A 21,401-nucleotide genomic window follows, 5' to 3' on the forward strand; every position below is an offset into this window, starting at 1 on the left:
ACAGAGTTCAGAGTGGTGTTGTCACATATGTACATCCTGTTTAGCGCTCCTCTGTCTGCTACTTTCTTTTTCTGTCTCTCCATTTTTGTTTTCTGTCGTTCTGCTTTTGTTTATTTTTTTTTCTTTTATATATTTCTCTCTGTCTACAAACCCAGGGTCTTGCCATGCTGTGTGAGACAATAGAGGAGTGTTGGGACCACGAGGCTGAGGCGCGTTTGTCGGCGGGTTGCGTGGAGGAACGCGTGGTTCAGATGCAGCGACAAACCAGCATCTCTGCACCCGAGGAGATTGTCACTGTTGTCACCATGGTGACCAACGTGGACTATCCCCCTAAGGAGTCCAGTCTATGACTAGAAGAGAACAGCATGTGAATAACGTGGGCGGGGGAAGAAAAAAAGAAACTGCAAAGATGGGTCTCAGGCCGGTGGACCGGAATTCTGAGTGGCTACCTAACATGCGGAGCTTGATTGATCCTGGTGATTGTACTGTACATACAGTTGGTCATGTTTACCAACAGTGGATTTACATGCTGAATCTGTTCCAATATTGGTTTCAGCTACACTACGTGAGTGTGTGTGTGTGTGTGTGTGTGTGTGTGTGTGTGTGTGTGTGTGTGTGAAAACTCATGTCATGGGGCCTTCTGGAAAGGACAGATGGATTTAAATCCAGCATGAGGACCTGAAGCACGACACACTCTCACCTTTTGGCAAATGGAAGCTACTGACTGATGTTTCTGTTTTGTTTTGTTTTGTTTTTTGGGGGTTTTTTTGTTTTGTTTTTGTTTTTGTTTTTTTTTTGTTTATTGTTTTTCATCTGAACTAGACACAGAACACTTTTTTCTCTAAGAAGACAGAGATAAAGAACCAGACTCCACATCATTTCAGTGTAAAAAAAAAAGGGCAACATTGCTTTCTAATGCATCTGAAATATTTGAGTGAATGACTTTCTAATGCATTCGATACAGTTGAATGAATGACTTTCTAATGCATTCAATATATTTGAGTGAATGACTTTCGCAATGCCAATACGAAACAGCTTCTGAATGTCCAGTGTGTCGCTGCTGTAAATATATCAACTGAGAGGCTGAAGACATTAACTGAAATTGCCGGTTTTGTATCTCTGGATTTTGCTCCCAGCATTTCTGTCAGATAACCACCAACCTCTCTCTCGACAAGGTATACCTCAGTTTCTCATCCCAATAACAAGTTTGTTTTGTAACACTATATAAAAACAAAATTATGAAGCTTCTTGTTGACCTGCATGGGGTACAGAAGCTTTTTCAATACGGGAGAAAAAAAAAAACAACTTTTTTTATATACAACAGATTATGCCAAGAAAATATGGCCATCCATAAACCAGTGTTTTCTGCCTATGTTCTGTTGGTTTGTCTTTTCTGTGTTGCCCTGTCGTTTAAAATGTGATGGTCTGCTTGGGTTTTTTTTAAAACATTGTGACACTGTTGGATCAGTTTTAGACCTTTATCAAGACCTGTTGAGAAGAAAAATCCCTGAAAAATATGAAATCTGTGAAAATATGTAAGCACTTATCAGCATAGGTTTGCAGTGTCCTCGCAAAAACGACATATGTGCATGCCTTGTATTTCTTTTCTCTTGTGTGTGAAATCTTGTGAGCAGTCATTATCCACCCCAACCTCTCCAAACCACCTTTTTATTATTGTTTTTTTATTATTCAACTGCAATGTTGGCTGTCTTCAATCAGGGTATTGCTCTCGTTCCCCCTTTTTTTTTTTTTTTTTTTTTTTTTTTATCCTGTTCTGCTGTGATCTCTGTCTGCCAAAACTGTTCTCCCAAGCAGAGGTTCTGCTCAGCGATCCTGGACTGACTCTTCCTTCACACTGACTGCAATCATTACACGTGAAAATGCAAAAATAGCTGGGGTTTCATGGCTATCGCTAAGTTTCACGACAGCTACAATTAACCATCTATGTATGTCTCAGGAAGCTGTCCTGCCAGTGTGTCCTCCTCTGGTGCCATCCTGGTGATCCATGTTGCATAGCCTATGAGAGAGGTCTTCATAAAACTACACTAATATCATAAGATGGACTTTTCGTATTCTGAAACCTTGGAGCTCCTTGTGTTCCTAGCACCAAGCTAGCAGATGCCATATGGAAGTAATGGTTTAGATTGAGTATATGACTCCTAGATTATAATATGTTAGTCATGCTTGCTATGCTGTTATGCATATTTTTTACACATAAAGTGCACAGAAGTATTATCCCAAAAATGTGCAGGTGTTCTGAGGACCTAACAAATACTGTCATCATTTGTTCACCTTTTATTACTGGTGACCCCTATAGTTTAACAGTAGCATTGCTGCTACTCTTAAGCTGCTAAAAGGATTCAGGCTACTCTTTGAGGCTAAATATTGTACCACATCCGCAAGCATTCAGACCCCTGTTACTGTATGCAGTGCATCACTTTCAACCGAAGCATTCTTTCAACTGTAGCATTTTCAATCCACGGACCTTTGCATTCGCTATTCTCATCTGCTGACCTGGCCAGGAGCTCTGCCTTTATGCATGGTGCATGATCCAGCAAGTACTAGTTCAGCAGTTCAAGACATGAGGCTGCATTGAGCTGTTCTAAACATGCAACTCTTCTGGAAGATTTCATTCAACGCTAACACCTGAATGAATGCTAGCGGGTTACTGCTAGTGTTATTTTGCTTGCACCGTGCAAACCAGCCACTAGCGTTTAATAGCCCTGTTAGAATTTTTCATTGTTTCATGGTTTCATTGCTTACACTTCACACTGGGTGAGCTTCATGTGTGCAGTCAGTTTGTTCTTTCTGAAGGAAGACCAGTGAGTGTCTAGCAGCCTGCCATCATTTCGCCATCATATTTGCCTTCAGCGTACATGAAAACAGTAAAAAGAAATGGATCTTCATAATTTTCCATAGCTTCAGTTCACGTTACATCCCCATACCCACCTTTCCATGTCTCATTCAAGAGAGAATCTTCAGTGTTATTGTGATTATTGGAGGCAGTATTCAGATTGCTGATCTTAAATCAGCTTTTGTGACTAACAACCATCATTAGGAAGAGAAATCTGGTTAGAGATCAGATTCTGTTTGGCTGGACAGGTGCTCTGCATTTGCAGCATATTCTCACTAACCTATCTTTCGGAATCAGACTAGGCTGGGGTTGTTCCTCATGAACAGATCATGTATTGTATTGTGCAAAAGCCTGGATGAAAATAACCCTTTAATGCACACTCTCCCTTCAAAATGTAAGCCAAGCCTGCATCACCACCTCCCCCTGCCCCAAACCTACATCACCTCCTTTGCCTGCCCCAAACCTACATCACCTCCTTGCCCTGGCCTGAAACCGACATCACCATGTCCACCTGCCCCTTCCCAAGTGTTGGCAGAAGACTGGCTTAAAAGTGCACCATATGTATATAAGAATAATGTTTTAGATTGTGAATATAGCATGAGGTTGTTTTTTATGGTCTCAAAAGCAAAAAAAAAAAAATCTTTATTAATATTATGGAAAAATATTTTATTGTTCTTTATTTTGTATATCTGTATTTTAGGTTGTTTTATTAATTTATGTAATGGCCCAAACAAGTTATTTTTATTCTGATTGAGGAGTGCTTTTACTCTATTTATAAAACTGGTCAGATGAAACACTAAAAAAGTAATAGCAGATTGATCTTTTCTTTACCTCAGATTCCCGGTTTACTCTCAACGTTATCACAACAAGAACAAGTGGTGTAGCACGACAGAAAACATGGTGCAGGCGTTGTGAAAACATGTACTGGGACTTGACCAGCAGGTTCACTATCCTTCTTCTACTTCTTTTTTCCTCTTTTTTCACACAGCAAGACGCACTTTGGTTTTCAGTGACAGTATCTGCTTACTTTGGTGCCACTGAGCAAGGGTCACCATTGTACCAAAACTGTCTTGGGTGCAAGCGAGTGTATTACCTTAATGCCGGATATGCCATTTGAGTTGAGCATATTACCTTCATACCGGACATGCCATTTGAGTTGCTCCTCTTAAGTATTTAACAGACATTCAGGGCCCGGTTGGAAGTAATTGTTACATATTGTACAGATGAAATTTTATGCTACTACTCCCCTCAATAAAGTATAGTGACTGCTCTTGACCCATGCCCTCCATGTTCAAGTGTTGGTGCTTGTTAGAGGAAAAAAAAAAAAAATATATATATATATATATATATATATATATATATATATATATATATATATATATATATATATATATATATATATATATATATAATTTAAATAAACTTTAAAATAAAATTTTATTTAAATATATTCTATGAGTAAATGACAAAGAGCATCTGCTAAATGCTGTAAATGTAAATGTAAACTGGTCAGTCTCTGTTACATATCCCTATACATACATGCACTAGCTACTTGATCATAAACACCACTTCATTAGAAACACCTTGTAGATGTGAAGTCTATAATACGTCTTGTGACAGTCACTCCTGCCAGCATCAAGTCGTCGTTTTGAACTGCTGTGAGCAGAGGTACCTTTCTAATAAAGTTGGTGTGACCTACATAGTGTGCATAGGTCTTGGATGACATGCTTTCATGTACATGGTGATTTTCCTTTGCACTTGTGCATACGGCAATGTTCATAAGTTTTCGAGACAAACGTGCCAGAGCCAGCTGATAACTGCTGTTCCCCACACCAATGCCCCCCCCCCCCCCCCCCCCCCCATTCTCTTGTACAGGTAGTGACAAAATATGCCACTAGGTGTCAGCCTTTCCATTCCTCGTATACCACACTTTCTCATTCGGCTGCACGAACTCCAATGGTGTAGTCCATTCAAAGCAAGTGTGTGCCTCACTTTGCGACAACCATAGCTGATGAATGTGCTCAGTTAGAGCAGCCACTGAGGTGTGTGCACACCACCACAAATCTATTACTCACAACCACAAATGAGTGCCCGCTATTTCATTCTCACATAGTGACTCTTGGCTTCCTGGAATGCTACTGCATTCCTCATAGTTGGATTTATGTGTCCTGAAAATAATGCAGTCGATGGCACACAAGTGTTTTGGTCCCTGTTTTAGGTAGTCAGATGGAATGCCTTTATGTGACTGAATAACTCTGTCATCCACTGGGAGGCCTACGTCCAATTCCAAGACTTTCTGCCATAAATTCAACTCCCTGTTTTCCTCTAAGCACTTGAACTTTGCTTAGAGATGCCAGAGGCAGGTCTTCTGCTGCCTTTGATTTATTGTGTGGAATTGCTCTTTAAATACACCATAGCTCACACTTCACAGCATGACACCCAATTTAGTGAAATAGGACAGACCAGTCAACATGAATACAGAGGGGTGCATTCATTTGTAGGCTAAAGTGTCAAGGAATGTTCTAAAGTGATACCATTAATAGAACAGAAACCTTATCTTAACTACACAGCAGTCTGATGAATGTGCCCCTGTATTTCGGTGATCTTCGCTACTGCACTGGTAGCTCTCTGCTGCTAATATTCCCAGATGTGATGCAGCTCCCTGCTTCAGGTGGTCAGTTTTGGTACTTTGTGGAACAGCTCTTTACCATGTTCTGATAACATGCTCCTTTTACTCTAGACTCCACTCTAGATCTGCTTCCATTAGATTCCTAAGCATGCCCAGGACTGGATGACTCACCCATGGCAGGAAGAGTCTTAACAGGCGTAATTTGTGCTACTAGCAGTGCACTCTGAGAGCCCAACATTTGATTTCCAGTTCTCAATTTAGTTTTGGGAAGGGTGGAGGAGCAGACAAAAACAAACAACAACAAAAAACAAGGGTTCAGGGTAGTCCTCTCCACTGTCCTGATAAAAATAAGGCTAATGCTTTGTTAACTTTCTTAAGTATTTGCAGGTGATCTTGCATGCCTATTACAGACTACTACAGGTTGTGTCCCTTGGAAGCAACTTTGTTGAACAGCACATAGCAAACAATAGTTTTAAACTATTTCTAGTGGGAAATTCAACCACTATGAAGAAAAACCTATCCAACAGCAATAAAAGCATTGCCCACTTAATGTTTATTTGAGATTAAAAATGTAAAAAAATAGAGTAATGTTTCAGTGCATTTTACAACTAGCCTTTTTTTAACATCACCCTTTAATTTTTTATAGCCGAATCATTAACATTATTAATAAATGATGAAGATGCAGGAGCATTGCTATTTAAACAGCTTTAGGCAGTCTGATCCTTTTTTATTCTGGTGTTTACATTGTTTTGTCTACCCTATCAACAGTTCATAGAGACAGACATCAGTGGGAAGATTAATGGGTCAAAATCAAGGTCAAAGAGCTCTACCTACAGGAAGAGGTAGTTTCAAAGGCATTGATGAAAACTCAAAGTATGTGATTTAGTTTAAAGAGGGGGGTGGTCATATTTGTTCAGTGTCTTCTGTAACTTAATTAAAGGTTGCCTATATTCTAAAACTGGTTATCTAATTTATATTACTTGCATATATCTAAAACAGTAAACTAATTTATTTGGCTTGGGGGGGCTATGCCATTTGTTAATCCTATAATTACTGAACGTTTGATGGCATGAAACACTAACAGCTAAATCGACAAGCCTATAAAATGACATCATTGTGGAGTAAAATGGGAATGCACAAAGTGGTTCAGATATAATTCACTTATTTATTGTTTTTGGTCATATTATTGTGTAGATAATACGTCATGGGTTGTAGAGGACGCTCTCGTCATACCAAGTCACGCAACAAGACCTTGGGTAGTAATGCTGTTCAGATTTATAAAGAACCAATAGCTTTTGCATTTGTAACTAGGGCGATAAGCAGTAGTATATATCTACTTTGAAATGCGTCCCGTCTGCCTCAACAACGCCGCGAACCGCTCAAAACCTGAGTCTCACACAGCCTAACCTACGTTTCGTAATAATTTCTTCTTGCATGTTGCATGAGGTGCGCGCGCAACGCGGCTCGTGTTCTTTGGCTGTCTCGCAGTGACTGTCGGGATTGCTTAGCTGCTGTCTGGCCATGTCCGCCATGTTTTCGGTGGCTCTGAGAGCGGACCACTCTAGAAAAAAGGCTTTGAAGACATTGTAATTCGTTAGAAATTGGTTATACCACGGGATTTCGATCGCAGGGAAGTCAATGAGTTCGATCATAGCAAAAAAGTCGGCTCCCTGTTGTATTTCTACCGAATATTTGGCTTAAATCTGGCTGGGTCCATGTTTCCTTTACATTCTGTGTTTTTGTGATCGGCGAAAACAATGAGTAAACTATCGTTCCGAGCGCGAGCGCTAGACGCCGCCAAACCTCTTCCTATATACCGCAATGGGGATATTCCGGACCTAAACGACTGCGTTTCCATCAACCGAGCGGTTCCACAAATGCCAACTGGAATGGAAAAAGAAGAGGAATCGGTATGTTTTTGTATTAAATTATATTTTTGATAAGGTCTATGGCTGTGCCAGGCTATGCGTATTCACTATGTATTTACGTAAGGTAATATACGCAAACAGCGTTTCACTACTTTCAGTACGTCCATATTGTACGTGTAATATATATATATAAATAAATATAAAAATAAAAATAAAAAAATATGCTCGATATTGGGGCTGAGGAGCGCAAGTTGTACGCAAATGGCGTCCACAAAGGGAACGTACGCAAGGTGATAATTGGTCTCTTTGGGCTGTGACGTCGGGTCATTTTGCGTAAATCGGGTCTAGATTGACGTAAATTGCGTCATCGTCTGCGTACAACGAGCGGCGCTTCTGGCCGGTTTAAGCCATGCCACTTCCACGCACGCTGTAAGCTAGCTAGCTACCTACCTAAGTAGTTTGTGCGTAACTACAAATGCTTTATATTTCAGCTACTTTATTGACATCTGAACTTAGCACCCGTGCAGTTTTCTCTTTCCATTGGAATGTATTAAAGCAAAACTGTCAAATTAAAATATGCTATATTTTTAACTGTTAAATGACATTTAGCTAGCTATCAAATGTAGGAAGTAGGCTTTGTTAGAATAGGAAGTGGTTTTGTGAAGTAAATGACTGCTGTACAGTTTCTGCGCATACATACATGCATGCATACATATGATTGATGGATGAATATTGAAGTTTTTATTACAGAGTTTCCAGACAAACAGGAAGTTTCGAACAGTTATTTCATATGTCATTAATGTCGTGTCCATTAGTGTTAAAATGGCTTGCCACTGGAAACAACAGATTGTTAATTCTGATGGTGTTAAAAGAACTACCCTCTTGGAGCTTTAGAACCCCATGTTATAATTTAAGCATCTACTTTTTCATATGTAAACTGGTTCTTTTACGTGCTAATTTAGAAGCACTTTGCTTGCACAACTGATGGACATCTGTCGAAAACGTCCTGTTTCTCTGGAAACTACTTCACTGCAATTTATTATCTTTACATCTCATCACAGTACACAGTTACTCACCTGGAATCAACCTCTCTCTCTCTCTCTCATTCATTCATTCATTCATTCATATATATATATATATATATATATATATATATATATATATATATATATATATATACTTATTTAAAGTGTGAATAATTTGAGAATTATTTGGAATCCTGCACCTGAAAAAACTAACTTTAGTTAATTGCTAATTTGTTGCATAAGATATCTTCAGTCAAGTTGCAAAGTGATGAACAAAAGTTTGCAAAAATATTTTCATTTTTCCTATATTTTTTTGCAAGATAATCCATTGTATACAGTTTCAGTCTACTATAATGGTCTATTATAGTCAGGACAAACGCTAGGTTTTGACTACATGTGCACATTTAACCTCTATCAGTAATAATTAAGCTTAATCACTTAGCTTTGCTTTAAATTGGAATGTTTAGGAGAACTAGGAAAATCTGTTGGTGTTATTCAGAAAAGTTTAACAAAGTCAAGAAGAGACTTCAAAGCGTGATGTATTTGATTTTGTTGTGCTATAGTATCGTGGGAATTATTATAGGTGCCCATGTTTACTTTAGCTAATAGATCTCCTATATTTTTACAATAAATAAATAATCAAATACGTAACATGAAAAAGCTCTTTGGCATACAGCTGATAAATATGTCTACTTAACAATCCCGGATGCTGAAACATGTCAATACAAGACAGGCTGTCCTTCTTTAGTGTAAAAGAAACACTGTAATTTTTTTCAACTAGGAATTAAAAAGGCGCTGACACAGGCACTGCAGGCAGGCACTCTATAGTCAGACTGGGACAATCCTGTTGAGTTGAAAAATGTCACATGGCCAAGTTGTCACACCAACTTGTGTTTAGGTGGTATACAGCAACAGGTAAAATTTAAAATCAACCATACACTTGGAAATACCTGGGTAGTGACTGAATGCCCATTTGCGATGTTTGGCTATTTGGCATCGGCAGGTTTTTTTTGTTTTTTTGTTTTTTATTATTTTTTATTTTTTTCCCCCTCCCTCCCCTACATATTATACCCCATCCTTGCCCCCTCCCCCAGTCTAAGGTTGTTCCCCCATATCAAACCCCCACCTTAAGCAGGGCCAATGTAGACAATAACATTGTTAAATAAATATTAAGTTCAGCAATTTTCTCATTTGTTATTACTCAATTGGTGTATTTCATAAGGTGCAAAGAAACCTCAACAGGATGTTGGATTTGTATATCGTCCTCACTGCTCCGTGTTATACATCAGCTTCCCTGCTCTCTAAATGTTTGCATGAAAAATCCATATCATCGGTCGACCCCTACACCTAGGCTGTACTTGCCACTTTGCCACCAATCACTGGCCACTTTGTTAGCTACTCATATCTTATAGGCCTGCCCATTTGGTATTCCACTGTAGTTCATGTGGCATCCAAACCAACTGGGTGTTTGTAACGGTCAAGCTTTCTCTTCCTTTCAGTGAGCTGGTGGGAGGTTGCCTGCTGACAGAGCCTAGCTACATAAGTTATGATTAGAAAATTGACCTTTTCTAGTCCACTCTGTTTGTTTTGGAGTGATAAAACACCGTTTCATAAACTTGTGAATGAAAAGTCACATCGGCAAGGCCATCTCGTAAGTCGCCACAGACTTTATTGCAGAACCCTGATGTAAAAGGTACTGTAGTGTACCATGTGGGTAAATGCATACTTATCCCGATATCACACACAAAGTGTCTTGAAAACAGTCTCTGCTGCTGAGATGGACTGGCCAACCACAAGGGTACATGTTTTACCCTTTCTTCCCTAAGTTTATTTATTTATTCTTTATTGCTTAAGTGTTTGCTGCACATATTTAAGTCGATCATTGACTCCTTAGTCCTTGCTGTTACTCATCATGAGTTAAATGTTTTTTGGGTTTTTTTTAGCAAAGGTCTGGAATTTGATTGATCTGAATCTATTAAAAATATCATGATGAATAACAAAACCAGTTCTTCTGATCGCATTTGCTGTACCTAGTAATTTATGTGTTATCTGTTTAAAGGACTGGGTAATGTCTACGATGTTGCAGAGAGTTTCATCAGCTGTAGTTTATTCCACCACTGTGTGTGTGTGTGTGTGTGTGTATACACGTGTTAGCACACACATGCTCGATGCTCTTCTGTGACGGCTAATGAGCTTTTATTATTACTGTCTATTCAACAGCTTTTACTCTCTCAGTTCACTTTAGTGATGTCCTGCTTTCCACTGTATCCAGTATAAAAATGGGTTCTTTCACCGTTTTCCCCGGTAACCTCTCGGACATGGATGCCTTTAGCATCTGGATACAAACTGAGCTGCACAAAGGGAAAGCAGTCTTAAATAATCTACAAAATGAATGCAGAAAATTTAAAACAGTCCAATAGCGCTGAGGGAATAGTAAGGGAAGTAATGGATGTTAACACTTCCCAATATTATTAAACATTCAATAAAATTAACAAAAAAGTCCATTTTAAATAGTCTAAACTAATACAATCCCAGAGCTGCAGTTACAGGAGGTAGACAGTGTTTGCATTGCTAACCTCCAGTTAACCCCTGTAAGTAGCCTGCTTCCAATGAGTGATGGAAACTTCACAGTTTTGTTCATCATATTGCATCAGACTGTCCCACATTCTGTGATGCTTGGAAATCCAGCCCTAGTCTTGTTCCCCTCTGGGGATTTTTCAGCTGTCGGAGCTAAAAATAAATGCCAAGCACCTTGAAGTTCCAGGATGCGGATAAAAATGTCAGTAATATATAATTTTTGTTTATTTATTTATTTTCTCTCCTTAAACGTTCTGTCAGTACATGTGTTCCCAAAGTTATGCTCTTGTATCAGTGTGTAACCATGTACACTATACTATGCACTATATTAATATATTATACACACATTCTGTAGTAATTTTGCCCAATCAGCTTTGATTCTCCTTCTGTGTAACAAAGATGCCATGTAAGCCCTGGTCTCCACTCCACCACAGGAACACCATCTCCAGAGGGCCATCTGCGCCCAGCAGGTGTTCAGGGAGAAGAGAGACAGCATGGTCATCCCTGTACCAGAGGTCGAAGGGAGCATCACCTACTACGATCGCTTGTACAAAGGAGACTTCCGCCAGACCAAACAGCTCATCCATATCCAACGTGAGTTGCTCTCTCGCTTTAGTAGCATCGTTACAGAGTTTTGAATATTATTATTATTATTATTATTATTGTTATTTTTAATATAGTATAATATAAGAAATCAAATGTTCTAGAGAGTGAAAAAGAAAGTTACAATTGAGCTCTTTATTGCGTTAAGCTTTGAAGTGTGACTCGCTCTGCAATGTGAATCTCTCACTGTCACACACTCACTTTTCCTCTTTCTGAGTCAGAATCAACTTGAATCACTCTTCCACCCCTTTCCTTCCTTGGTACATTGGTGCGAATGTGTTTGTTCGTGCACCTGTGTGTGTCTGCCAGCATTCGGACTAGACAACGAGCAGCCAGACTATGACATGGACTCGGAGGACGAGATGCTCTTGAACAGACTCAACCGCAAGATGGAGCTCAAACCCCTGCAGTTCGAGGTCATGGTGGACCGACTGGAAAAAGCCAGTGGCAACCAGGTAACGAAATGCTCGTTACATGCCAGTTTTTGCCATCTTGGCCGTGTGTGCGCCAAAGTTGACCGACTGATTGTCCATCCTAAAGGTCAGGATTATAGCTTGCTGAGATTCTAGGCCTAGTTTTTGCCCAGCTGTCTTCCTGTGTCCCTGACCCTGTACTTATGCTTCTACCTCCTAGCTGGTCACTCTGCAGGAGGCAAAGCTACTGCTGAATGAGGACGACTACCTGCTCAAGTCTGTGTACGACTACTGGGTGCGCAAAAGGAAAAACTGCCGGGGGCCTTCCCTCACCCCGCAGGTCAAGCAGGAGAAGCGCGACGGCTCCACCAACAACGATGCCTACGTGGCCTTCCGCCGACGCACGGAGAAGATGCAGACACGGAAGGTAGCTGTCCTAGTCGCCTCCTGGAGAAAATATAGGGCCATGTTATATAGCACAAATTTCAGAGGAGAGATCGTTTTGCGTCAAATCCAATAAGGAGCCTCAGCCCAAGTTGATTCCCAGGTCCCATTCTAGAACAGGAGTTTCCAGCTGGGCTCTTCTTTCTGACGTAGCGCTTGAGAAGGTATGTGCCGTGGCTAACCCTGTGGGCTCATTTGTAGCATGTCCTCTGGGCTCCCCGCAGAACCGCAAGAACGATGAGGCTTCATATGAGAAGATGCTGAAACTGAGGCGGGAGTTCAGCCGCACGGTCACCATCCTGGAGATGATCAAAAAGAGGGAGAAGAGCAAGAGAGAGCTACTGCACCTCACGTTGGAAGTGGTGGAGAAGAGGTAGAGCCACACGCACCCCAAAAACACGTACATGCACTCCCTCCAAACACACACACACGTTGTCACGCTGACCAACTCACAAACTAGGTGTAGTTTTCTGAACTGCCATACTCTTGAATGCAGCTGTGAGTGTGAGTTGTCTACAAAGACAAAGCCCAATCTCCAAAGCAGTGTGTAAGTGAGTGAATGAATGAATGGAAATCTGTGTCTCACCTAAGGCTGCGTTTGTAGGTACCAGATGGGTGACTTCTCTGGAGAGGTGCTGAAGGAAGTCTCTGCACCTCTGGCAGAAAAGGCGGTGTTTCCTGCTCCAGTATGTCTCCCCAATGGGAACAGGCATAAAATGGAAAGCAAAATCAAGGTGATGTCTCGTTCTGCTTCCTGTAATGAAATCCTTTATTGGATTCTTTATGGGACCTGCTTTGTCACCTGGTTGTCATTGACCCTGGAAAACATGGGAGTGATATTTTGAGATTCTCATTTAATAACACTGTGCTCTACTTGTAAATAAAAATCCTACCGTAGTATTACTCAGTGAGGGTATTGGTATTACTACAAATTACTAGTGCGTCACAAAAGACTCTGGATTTGAATGTTTGTCGTGTTTGATGAATCAGTGATAAATGTAGCTCTGTGTACAAACAAAGCCACCATGTTACAACTTGGCTCGAAAAATGCATCATAAATATTTTTTCCATTTGCTGTGACTCAGGAAATTTGGACTGAGTTTCTCAGTTGTCCTGAGGCCCGGTCTCCCTCCCTCTTTCGCTGATCCTGATGCCCACTTTTCCCCCCTCCTCTGTTATCCTGATGCCTGCTCTCCCTTTCCTCTTTTCAGACACACAAACAGCAGCCCAGTCATCCCACACGCCACCTTTCTGCCCATTCAGAGCCCCGTTTCGACTTCACCCGGCCGCACAGAAAGTATGGGCGGAGACCCAGGCTGGATGCAGCGCCACGACCACCTGGCCGGCCCCCACAGCGCCCACATGCCATCGCCGATGGCGACATCAAACAATACGACTTCCACAGCTCTGGAGAGGAGGACTCTCCTCTGGTGAGCTCTCCTGCTACCCCCTGTGGACCAGCCTGTGGTTTGGGTCAGGCTTTCTACAGAGTTTGTGCTCCTCACTCATTTGCCCTGACCCTGACGTGCTGTCTGCTGCGTGTCTGCTGCTTTCTCTGTTGTGACCTTCCTGACTCCGGTCTCTGGTCACGGCCTGGCGCGCAAGAACAAGCTAAAAATGACTGTGCTGATGCTAGTGTAACACACTGTTAGCTGTGTATTGTGAAATGTAACTTCTTCCGTTTCCTCCCTGCTAGTCTCCCTCCTCTGAGCCAGACGAAGAGAATGACCCCGATGGGGCTTTCATTTTCAGACGCAGAGATGGGTGCCATTATCTTGCTGTAAGTTGCTCCTGTTGCTGTAAGCCAGTAGTGTCCTATAAGCCGGCAGCGCCCTGCTTGCTGCCGAGCTCAGCTGATGTCTCGCATTCTAATACTGTTTATTGAGCTGTTTCTTCACCTCTCTTGTGTTTGTGTATGCGTGTGTGTGTGTGTGTGCATGTGTATGTACATAGCCTCTTGGCGAGCAAAGGTGGTGTTCTCCACCAGGCCTGGCTTGGCTGGCCGATCCAGGGCAGCGGAACTCCCTCACGGCTCTGTCTGTGCCCCGCCGCTGGGTAGGGGTGAGCCACAGGCGCCTGGGCCGGGGCGGCAGGTAAAACACCCCCCCACCACCACCACCACCACCAACACCTTGCTGTTATGTTCTGCATTCTGACCATTTCAGCTGCCTCTGTTCTATACTGTTCTGTATTACAACTGTCTGCCTGCTATTTGTAGGATGATAGCTGAGGTTAATTTTAGCCATAAATTCACATACTCAAAGGTGTCTTGTCAATACTTGAACAGTCAGCATTAGTATTTGAAGTAAAAAATTTTCTCTCTTTTTTAAAAATTTTACTACTTTTACCCCTCAATTTTTTTCTTGAAGGCTTAATGAAATGCTCTCTAGTTGACCTCTGACCTCACTCTGACTCATCTTTGTAATACTATGGTAGGATTGTGCTGGACAGAACCTCATCAGACCTGGACCGAGCGCTCAGGCTCCTGGACCCAGATGTGTTTTGCCCCTCCACTGCATCTGTCACACACCACCACATGCACACGGACACACACGTGAACGCGGCCACACACACCCCCCCTGCAGCCCGGACAAACCCTCAGTGCTCGCTGGCTCAGCTCCTCAGCAACATCCAGGCCTGCAGGGTGCGCTATTTCCGCCCACGTCCCCTTCACGAAAATGGGAAAGAGGGGAGCAAGAAGGACGCCCTTCAGCACGATGACAGGAAGGGCAGAGGAACATTTGCGGTGGCAAACAACTCCAGAACCAGCCTCTCAGGTTTGATACTTGGAAGCATTTGCCTTAGTTCTACTTGGAAAACACCTGTGGCACGGCTTCTCACCGTTGATGGGGAAACAGTCGTATTACAGTCGTGGATTCACATTGTGTTTATTCTTAAACCGTTCATTTCCTCTGGCGTTATTGAAGCTGGTTTTTAAGAGAAGTCGCGGTACATGTTGGAAATGAAAAGTAAACTTCAAAGGGTTCTGGTCAGCCCCCTTCTGGCACATCATGTGTTTAGTGACCAACCTGCCGCTCTCCGCTCGGCTCGGTGCTGAAGTACGTTGGGTTCCCTTCTTGCTCAGTGTGTTCTGGGCTCCGTCTCAGACTGCCTTCGGGACCCAGGGTTGGACAGAGCCTGCGTGAACATTCTGGTGCACCGCAAGCTTACATAAGTGTTCCCTTGCAGCAGAATTACAGTGCAGGATGGTTTTAGCAGGAGGCTAGAGTGGCCTCTAGTTCCCCTGAAACCTCCAGCCTCCAGCAGGTTTGACTTCACAATCTGTCCTTCTAGGAAACTGTAGGAGGCAGTCAGATTGGACCACAGCTGTTTGCGCTTGTGTGTGTGTCTGTGATCGTGTAAGAAACCGTAGCTTTAAACAAGATCTCTTTTGAACCATTTTCAGCTTAGTTTAGGCTTCAGACTACATTTTTGATACTGTTTCATTCATTTGTACAGCTCAAGAACAGTGAATTGTTTCACGCGGACAGTATATTTTAATCTACCTAGCTGTGGCTTGATGTAGTTATTAATCTGATAATCCACTGAAAGTAGAACAAATTTAGTTGTTTTTTTTTTCCAATTGTGAATTTTTAAATGACAGATCGCAAAAATCACAGTTGTTGTATTTGGAAGCACTCTTGTGCCATCTACAGGAAGAAAATGATAAATTATTATTTTTACTGTACATAATCAGAATTCAAACCATATAATCACTTCATGTGTCTTTGTTTAATATCTGAATTTGAAATTCCAGACAAAAAAAACAAAAGGAGTTTTTGAATAAGCATTACAAATATCAGTCTGTTAACATAATCTTTAAAAACATTTTTAAAAGCAGATGTAAAATGTAAACCAGTCGAGACCAATAAAGTTATTAATGGTCATCTATTCTCCAAATTCCTGGGCACCTCTAATTTCAGTGTTAAGCATTGCCTTTTTATTTCTCTCTCTCTCTTTTCTAGGAGGAATCACAGAGGAGCAGTTTCAGTCCCACCAGCAGCAGCTGGAGCAGATGAAGCAGCAACAGATAGCCCAGTCCATCCACCAGCAGGGCGTCCAACCGCAGGGCCTCCAACTGCCACAGACCATGCAGCACATCCCGGCTCTTCCTGAACGCTCCCACTCACACGTGACTGTACGTTAATCTTACACACGGCACTTCCTGCTTCATTACATGGCATTGCTGCTGTGTTATAGCCAGTTAAATCTACTCAGATGACACCATTTTACTACTGCAGGGAGGAAAAAAAGTTCTGTGGACTGTTGAGTAATGCACTATTGGTGCATTAGTCTGACCGATGCCCCTATCTGTTGCGTCTGTTCTGTAGACCATGGTCTCCACGGACTCCGTGTCCAAGACTCTGGACTCGGCCAGTGCACACTTTGCTGCTTCTGCTGTGGTCAGTGCCCCCAACCAGGAGAGCAAACCCCACAGAGCAGGCATCAATGGGATCCTTCCCTGTCAAGGCAAGCTCCATACGAGTACCCGTGTACACTGGTAATGAAGTGGTACAGAAAGACCTGTGAATCACTAAGAATAACAGGATTTTATTAAACAGCTTTCAGGTTACCCAACAACACTACATGAACACAGATTATAATATCAAAGTGTAATAAGTAAAACAAGATGATGAAAAAAGAAAACAAATTTAAAAACAAAATCAGTACATAAACTCAGGCCAAGATGAAGTTAAAAGAACGGCCCTATAGTATAAACAAAATTAAATGATATAGGTCTAGAATAAGTCATATTTTAGTCACATGATATTACAGAAAGGCACTCTGTAAGAGAGGTTTTCAGTAGTTATAGGGGTTTTTTTGTTGTTTTTGTTTTTTTTAATGAGGAAAGTGAGTTGGAACAGCAGTGGTGTAAAGGAACAGTATTCCCAAGTATACTAATGTGCAAGCTGCAAAAGTATGGATCCTGGAGGGTGGGATAGAGAGCAGGTGAGTATCGGAGGTCCAAAGTGTACAAGAAGGTGATATAGGAAGGAAGGAGGGTAAAGGCATCCCAGACTAAGAACTGGCTTAAAAACCATATGGAGGATTTTTTACTCTGTGTGATGGCAGGACAAGAAGCCAGTGTAGGTAACTAAGAATCGGAGTAACATGTTCCCCTACCAGAGCAGTTTCAGTGCTCTAAATCCAGACTGAAGCCGTTCTAATAGGTTGTTGGAAGTTAAATGGTCTTTCCACTGAGATGCCACAAGTGCCAGAATTTTGGAAGGACAAAGGTTAGAATAGGTTGGTAGTTCCTAAAATCTTGAGGGTCAAGACCTGGCATCTATAGACCTGGAGTGATGGTATCCAGGTTTAGACTGGATGGGACAGAGACTGCGATAGCCCTAAGAGAGACCCTTATGACCTTGGATATCAGATGGCAGAGAGAAAGAAAACAGGCATTAAGGTGTACATATGATCTGGATGCCTTGATGAGTTCTCTTACTGGAGGGAAAGTAGAGAACTAGCTGTTAACTAGAGGACGTGTTGGGACTTGGTGTCCATAGACTCACAAAACTGCTGCGGTTGTAAATAGATGTTTGACAGTATTGTCATTAAAAAACATCAGAACCTTACAGTAGTGATGATGGGACAGAAGGGACAAGTTGCACTAGCTTTAAATATTTTTTTTTTTTACAAATGTATACCTTAGAGAGCTTGAGAGGTTGCTTTGGCCTTTTAAGGCCATGCTTTTAACAAATGACATTTCAATCACATGGACCACCAAAGTAGTTTTCCTGCTGAAACGTTCTCGCTTGGACACACCACAATTCAGGGGTAAATCAAGCAGCAGGATAACATCCCAGTCTGCGTTCCAAACGGGGCATTCTGGTTTAGGTTGGCTGTGGCACAGACAGACAGTGTCATCGTAATGAGTAGGGTGTCTGGAGATGACGTGTCCTGAAGGATGGGAGTTTGATCAGTCAAGAGCATAAGTGCAGGAGGGTTGTCGGTTCTAAGATTCCTAAAAGTAAAACTACATTGTGTTGGTGTGTCTGTGTACTGTACTTGGTCATCCAGTACCCACTGGTGCTGGCAGCGTGAGTTTGGAGACATGGATGAGTTATTACCTCTCATTGCTGAACAAATGGAAGTTCTATTTCATCGTCTGAGTGGCATTTGACTTTTTGAAATGCTCAGGCAAAACTTCACTGAATACCAATAACATGTTGCGTGAGAACCAGTCTGATGTCACTGACAATTATGCATCCAGTGTTTGAGCTGCTGGTTTCACTGATCTCCACTACGGCTTCCCACCCCCATCCGCAGGTCCCAGACAGACCAAATTCGGACGGCCTGCCGCAGGAGCTTCCAGCACCTCCTCGGTCCGGCCGTCAGGAGGCCCCCCCAGGCCGGCACCCGGCGTGCCACAGTCGCTCCCCCATGGCCTTGGTCCGCTGAGCAGCGTGAGTGCCGTGTCACCCGCTCACGCACACCACTCTGCCCGGCCCTGTGCCCCCTCGCCGCCTGCCTTGAAGCTGGCCAGTGTGGCCAGCAGCCCAGACCACGTGCCCAGAGTCGCCCCGGGCACCGCCATTAGCAGCCTCGCTAGGTCCGAGCACTGCAACACACAGACGAACGCACACACTCAACTCGGTTCTTGATCGTGTTAATTGATGATTTTTGCCACTTTTTCCCCCAGGGATAAACATGAGCCTGAAAGGCTAGCACTTAATGGAATGGCAGAGACCACAGTTGCTATGGAGGTGACATAGCCTACCCTTCCTAGCGCCAGCTCACCGAATGCTGATGAGATGAGTGAGCTGACCCATGGACCTGTACCACATTGAAGCATATCAAAATATTAAGTCAATTTGTGAATATTATATGTGTACATTTTGTAAAATTGGGAATTATCACTACCTTGTAAAATAGTATATTTGTATCATTAGTGTCATTTGTTACTTGAATTCTAGATATTTTGTCATCATGCTTGTGCACTTGAATATACAGCGAATTGAATATAAAGGGAAAGAAAGTGCATCAGTAAGTGCAGGGATTATGTGCATGAGTACAGTTTCTACATTTATGCATTTTAACTATTTATTTTGCCATGTTTACATTTTTGTATCTCGTACAAATAAATCAAATTTTGTGATAAAATGTGGATAGCGGCATAGCTAGAATACTTTTTTTTTTTTTTCCGAATTTGAAGGAAAAGGCCCAGTATAATTTGGTTTCACAAATTAACTTTTTCCCCCTTTTTTTAATTTTGGTAAGCAATTAATAATTTACAAATTTTTGTGACATCAAAGACAGGTGTTCCAATATTTTACTTTTTTATGCTTTCTTTTTATTCCCCCACAAAATCAGAATGTTATAATTGGAGAACAGTCTCCCTTAGAATGCATTTCTTCACATTTCCTCTGAAAAAATCCAACTGAAGATGTTGAAACAAGTAACATGAAGTTATAGTAGTGCTACCATTGACTTGGTGAACCTAACAAGTGATTCTGAGGTGCACCTGGGGTTTTTGGACTTGATCCTGTTCAGCTATTAACAAAAAAAAACAAAAAACATTTTAAAGCCTCCCACTGTGGTCCAGAGCCCAGTTGCTTAAGCGGTGGCAGCAGTATATTCTAGAGCCATTCATACTGCCTCCCATCTTGCTGTGAATGGTTAAATTTATACATCAGTCATCTATACCAAATAAATGTCCATTTTTATGTGTTCTTGCCTTCTTTAAGTCGAGGGTGGGATGGGGATGTCGAGTAAAAACAAGATATTTGATGTGAAAGATTTCAGGACAAGGTTTGCCTCGTCTCATATTCATGTTGGGTTAGGGCTAATGTTTATCCTGTACCCTTGCCAAGAGGGCAGAAAACATTAAAAAACTGGCTTGGTGCATTAGATATTTAGATTAGATGCTGTTGTCCAAGTGATATTTGGCTTCACACTAAAAGTCCTAGGACCTGTTCTGTGTGGAGGGCTTGCTTTAGTGGGGTTTTTTGGACATTCTAAGAATAGTTTTGAAAACCTTTTAGTGCTAAAAGCAGCCCTAGAAGGTACAAGATCAATGATTGGGGACTTGGGGATTATTTACTTTGCCTCCAGTAGAAAACAGAGTAATCCTTCTTGAGAGATGGTTTTGATAACTGCTACTTGGCCACAGGAACAATGCCATTATGCTGTGTAAATATATAGTGGGAATATCTTCATGTTCTATGAGCCATATAGATTAACCAGGAGTTGTGCAAGTTGCCTAAACGATGGCCTGCACCTCATTCCACAGTAAATTGTTTTGTTTATTAAAGATATTGTTCCTTGCTGGATAGTTGGTGCTATAGACATGAAGACCTCTAGACCCTTCATTGCAAGACGAAAAGAGCTGTGCTAAATATGGTATAATTACACAGGTGGTTTTTGATGCAAGAAACAATATGGCTCTCAGTACGCTTGACAGCAGAAGGCTTAATACGATCCCAAGATCCCACGGAAGAGTGAGAGGCATCGTATCCAAGCCGGATGCTGTGTGGTGGGGGACAATAGCGATTCCTCTAGGCCATTGCTGCTCATGCCATAAATGCAAACACACGGGACCACAGTCTCATTACAACAGGTATGTGTTACAACAGCTTGTTTTCACTTAAAGGTGTTTTATTTTATATATATATATATATAGTTTTTCACTTACTGTATTCACTTGAAAAATGGCTTAGAAAGTTATTACTCATCAGGCATGACATTTTGGTTGAAAACACTGTCTTGTACAGTCTTTAAGGCAATTAGAATGATTAGAAACTAATTCACGAAAGTGAAAGAACACAGTTACATGCAAATGTTCTCTGAAAACGGGTTACAACAGTTTTTTTACACTTGCACAAATTTTTTTCTCTTGAAAGGTCTTAGATGTTTTCCTTAAATACGTTACATTTTGGTTGATACCACCAACTTGTAGTTCCATGAAACAGTGGATAAGGCGATTGCATGATTGTAAAACCTGCTTCGTTGTCTACAGAAGTGATAGAACAGATTTTGGCTGAA

The 21,401-nt window shown here is 41.7% G+C and overlaps 2 protein-coding genes across 7 annotated transcripts in view; both read left to right on the forward strand.

Moving 5' to 3' along the window:
* The window catches only part of acvr2aa (activin A receptor type 2Aa), a 35,558-nt gene extending 31,429 nt beyond the window's left edge, over nucleotides 1–4,129 (forward strand). For all 4 annotated transcript variants that reach the window (XM_027016914.2, XM_027016915.2, XM_027016916.2 and 1 more), the window contains one exon: nucleotides 156–4,129. In XM_027016914.2, the coding sequence (XP_026872715.1) occupies nucleotides 156–350 (195 nt within the window). In that variant the 3' untranslated portion in view covers nucleotides 351–4,129. The remainder of the gene's footprint in view (nucleotides 1–155) is intronic.
* A 2,617-nt stretch (nucleotides 4,130–6,746) lies between these two features.
* epc2 (enhancer of polycomb homolog 2 (Drosophila)) lies at nucleotides 6,747–20,083 on the forward strand. 3 transcript variants are annotated; one of them, XM_027016910.2, is made up of 14 exons: nucleotides 6,747–7,393; nucleotides 11,388–11,547; nucleotides 11,866–12,011; nucleotides 12,190–12,396; nucleotides 12,638–12,786; nucleotides 13,018–13,147; nucleotides 13,625–13,843; nucleotides 14,110–14,193; nucleotides 14,367–14,506; nucleotides 14,850–15,190; nucleotides 16,379–16,551; nucleotides 16,745–16,883; nucleotides 18,687–18,969; nucleotides 19,060–20,083. In XM_027016910.2, the coding sequence occupies exons 1-14, from the start codon at nucleotides 7,241–7,243 to the stop codon at nucleotides 19,130–19,132; spliced, it is 2,397 nt and encodes a 798-aa protein (XP_026872711.2). In that variant the 5' UTR covers nucleotides 6,747–7,240; the 3' UTR covers nucleotides 19,133–20,083. The 3 variants fall into 3 exon arrangements, with proteins under 3 accessions (XP_026872711.2, XP_026872713.2, XP_026872714.2); XM_027016912.2 differs by having other exon boundaries at nucleotides 6,748–7,393; nucleotides 18,687–18,823; nucleotides 19,060–19,150; XM_027016913.2 differs by lacking the exons at nucleotides 18,687–18,969; nucleotides 19,060–20,083 and adding an exon at nucleotides 17,261–18,642 and having other exon boundaries at nucleotides 6,749–7,393.
* Nucleotides 20,084–21,401: the final 1,318 nt, after the last annotated feature.

This window comes from Electrophorus electricus, chromosome 25 (genome assembly GCF_013358815.1).
Source record: "Electrophorus electricus isolate fEleEle1 chromosome 25, fEleEle1.pri, whole genome shotgun sequence".
Lineage (NCBI taxonomy): Eukaryota > Metazoa > Chordata > Actinopteri > Gymnotiformes > Gymnotidae > Electrophorus > Electrophorus electricus.

Coding starts and splice junctions, on each gene's coding strand:
- epc2 (XM_027016910.2), top strand. CDS start 7,241: ATGAGTAAACTATCGTTCCGAGCGCGAGCGCTAGACGCCGCCAAACCT. Junction 7,394..11,387: donor TGGAAAAAGAAGAGGAATCG/GTATGTTTTTGT, acceptor ACTCCACCACAG/GAACACCATCTCCAGAGGGC. Junction 14,507..14,849: donor CGCCTGGGCCGGGGCGGCAG/GTAAAACACCCC, acceptor ATACTATGGTAG/GATTGTGCTGGACAGAACCT.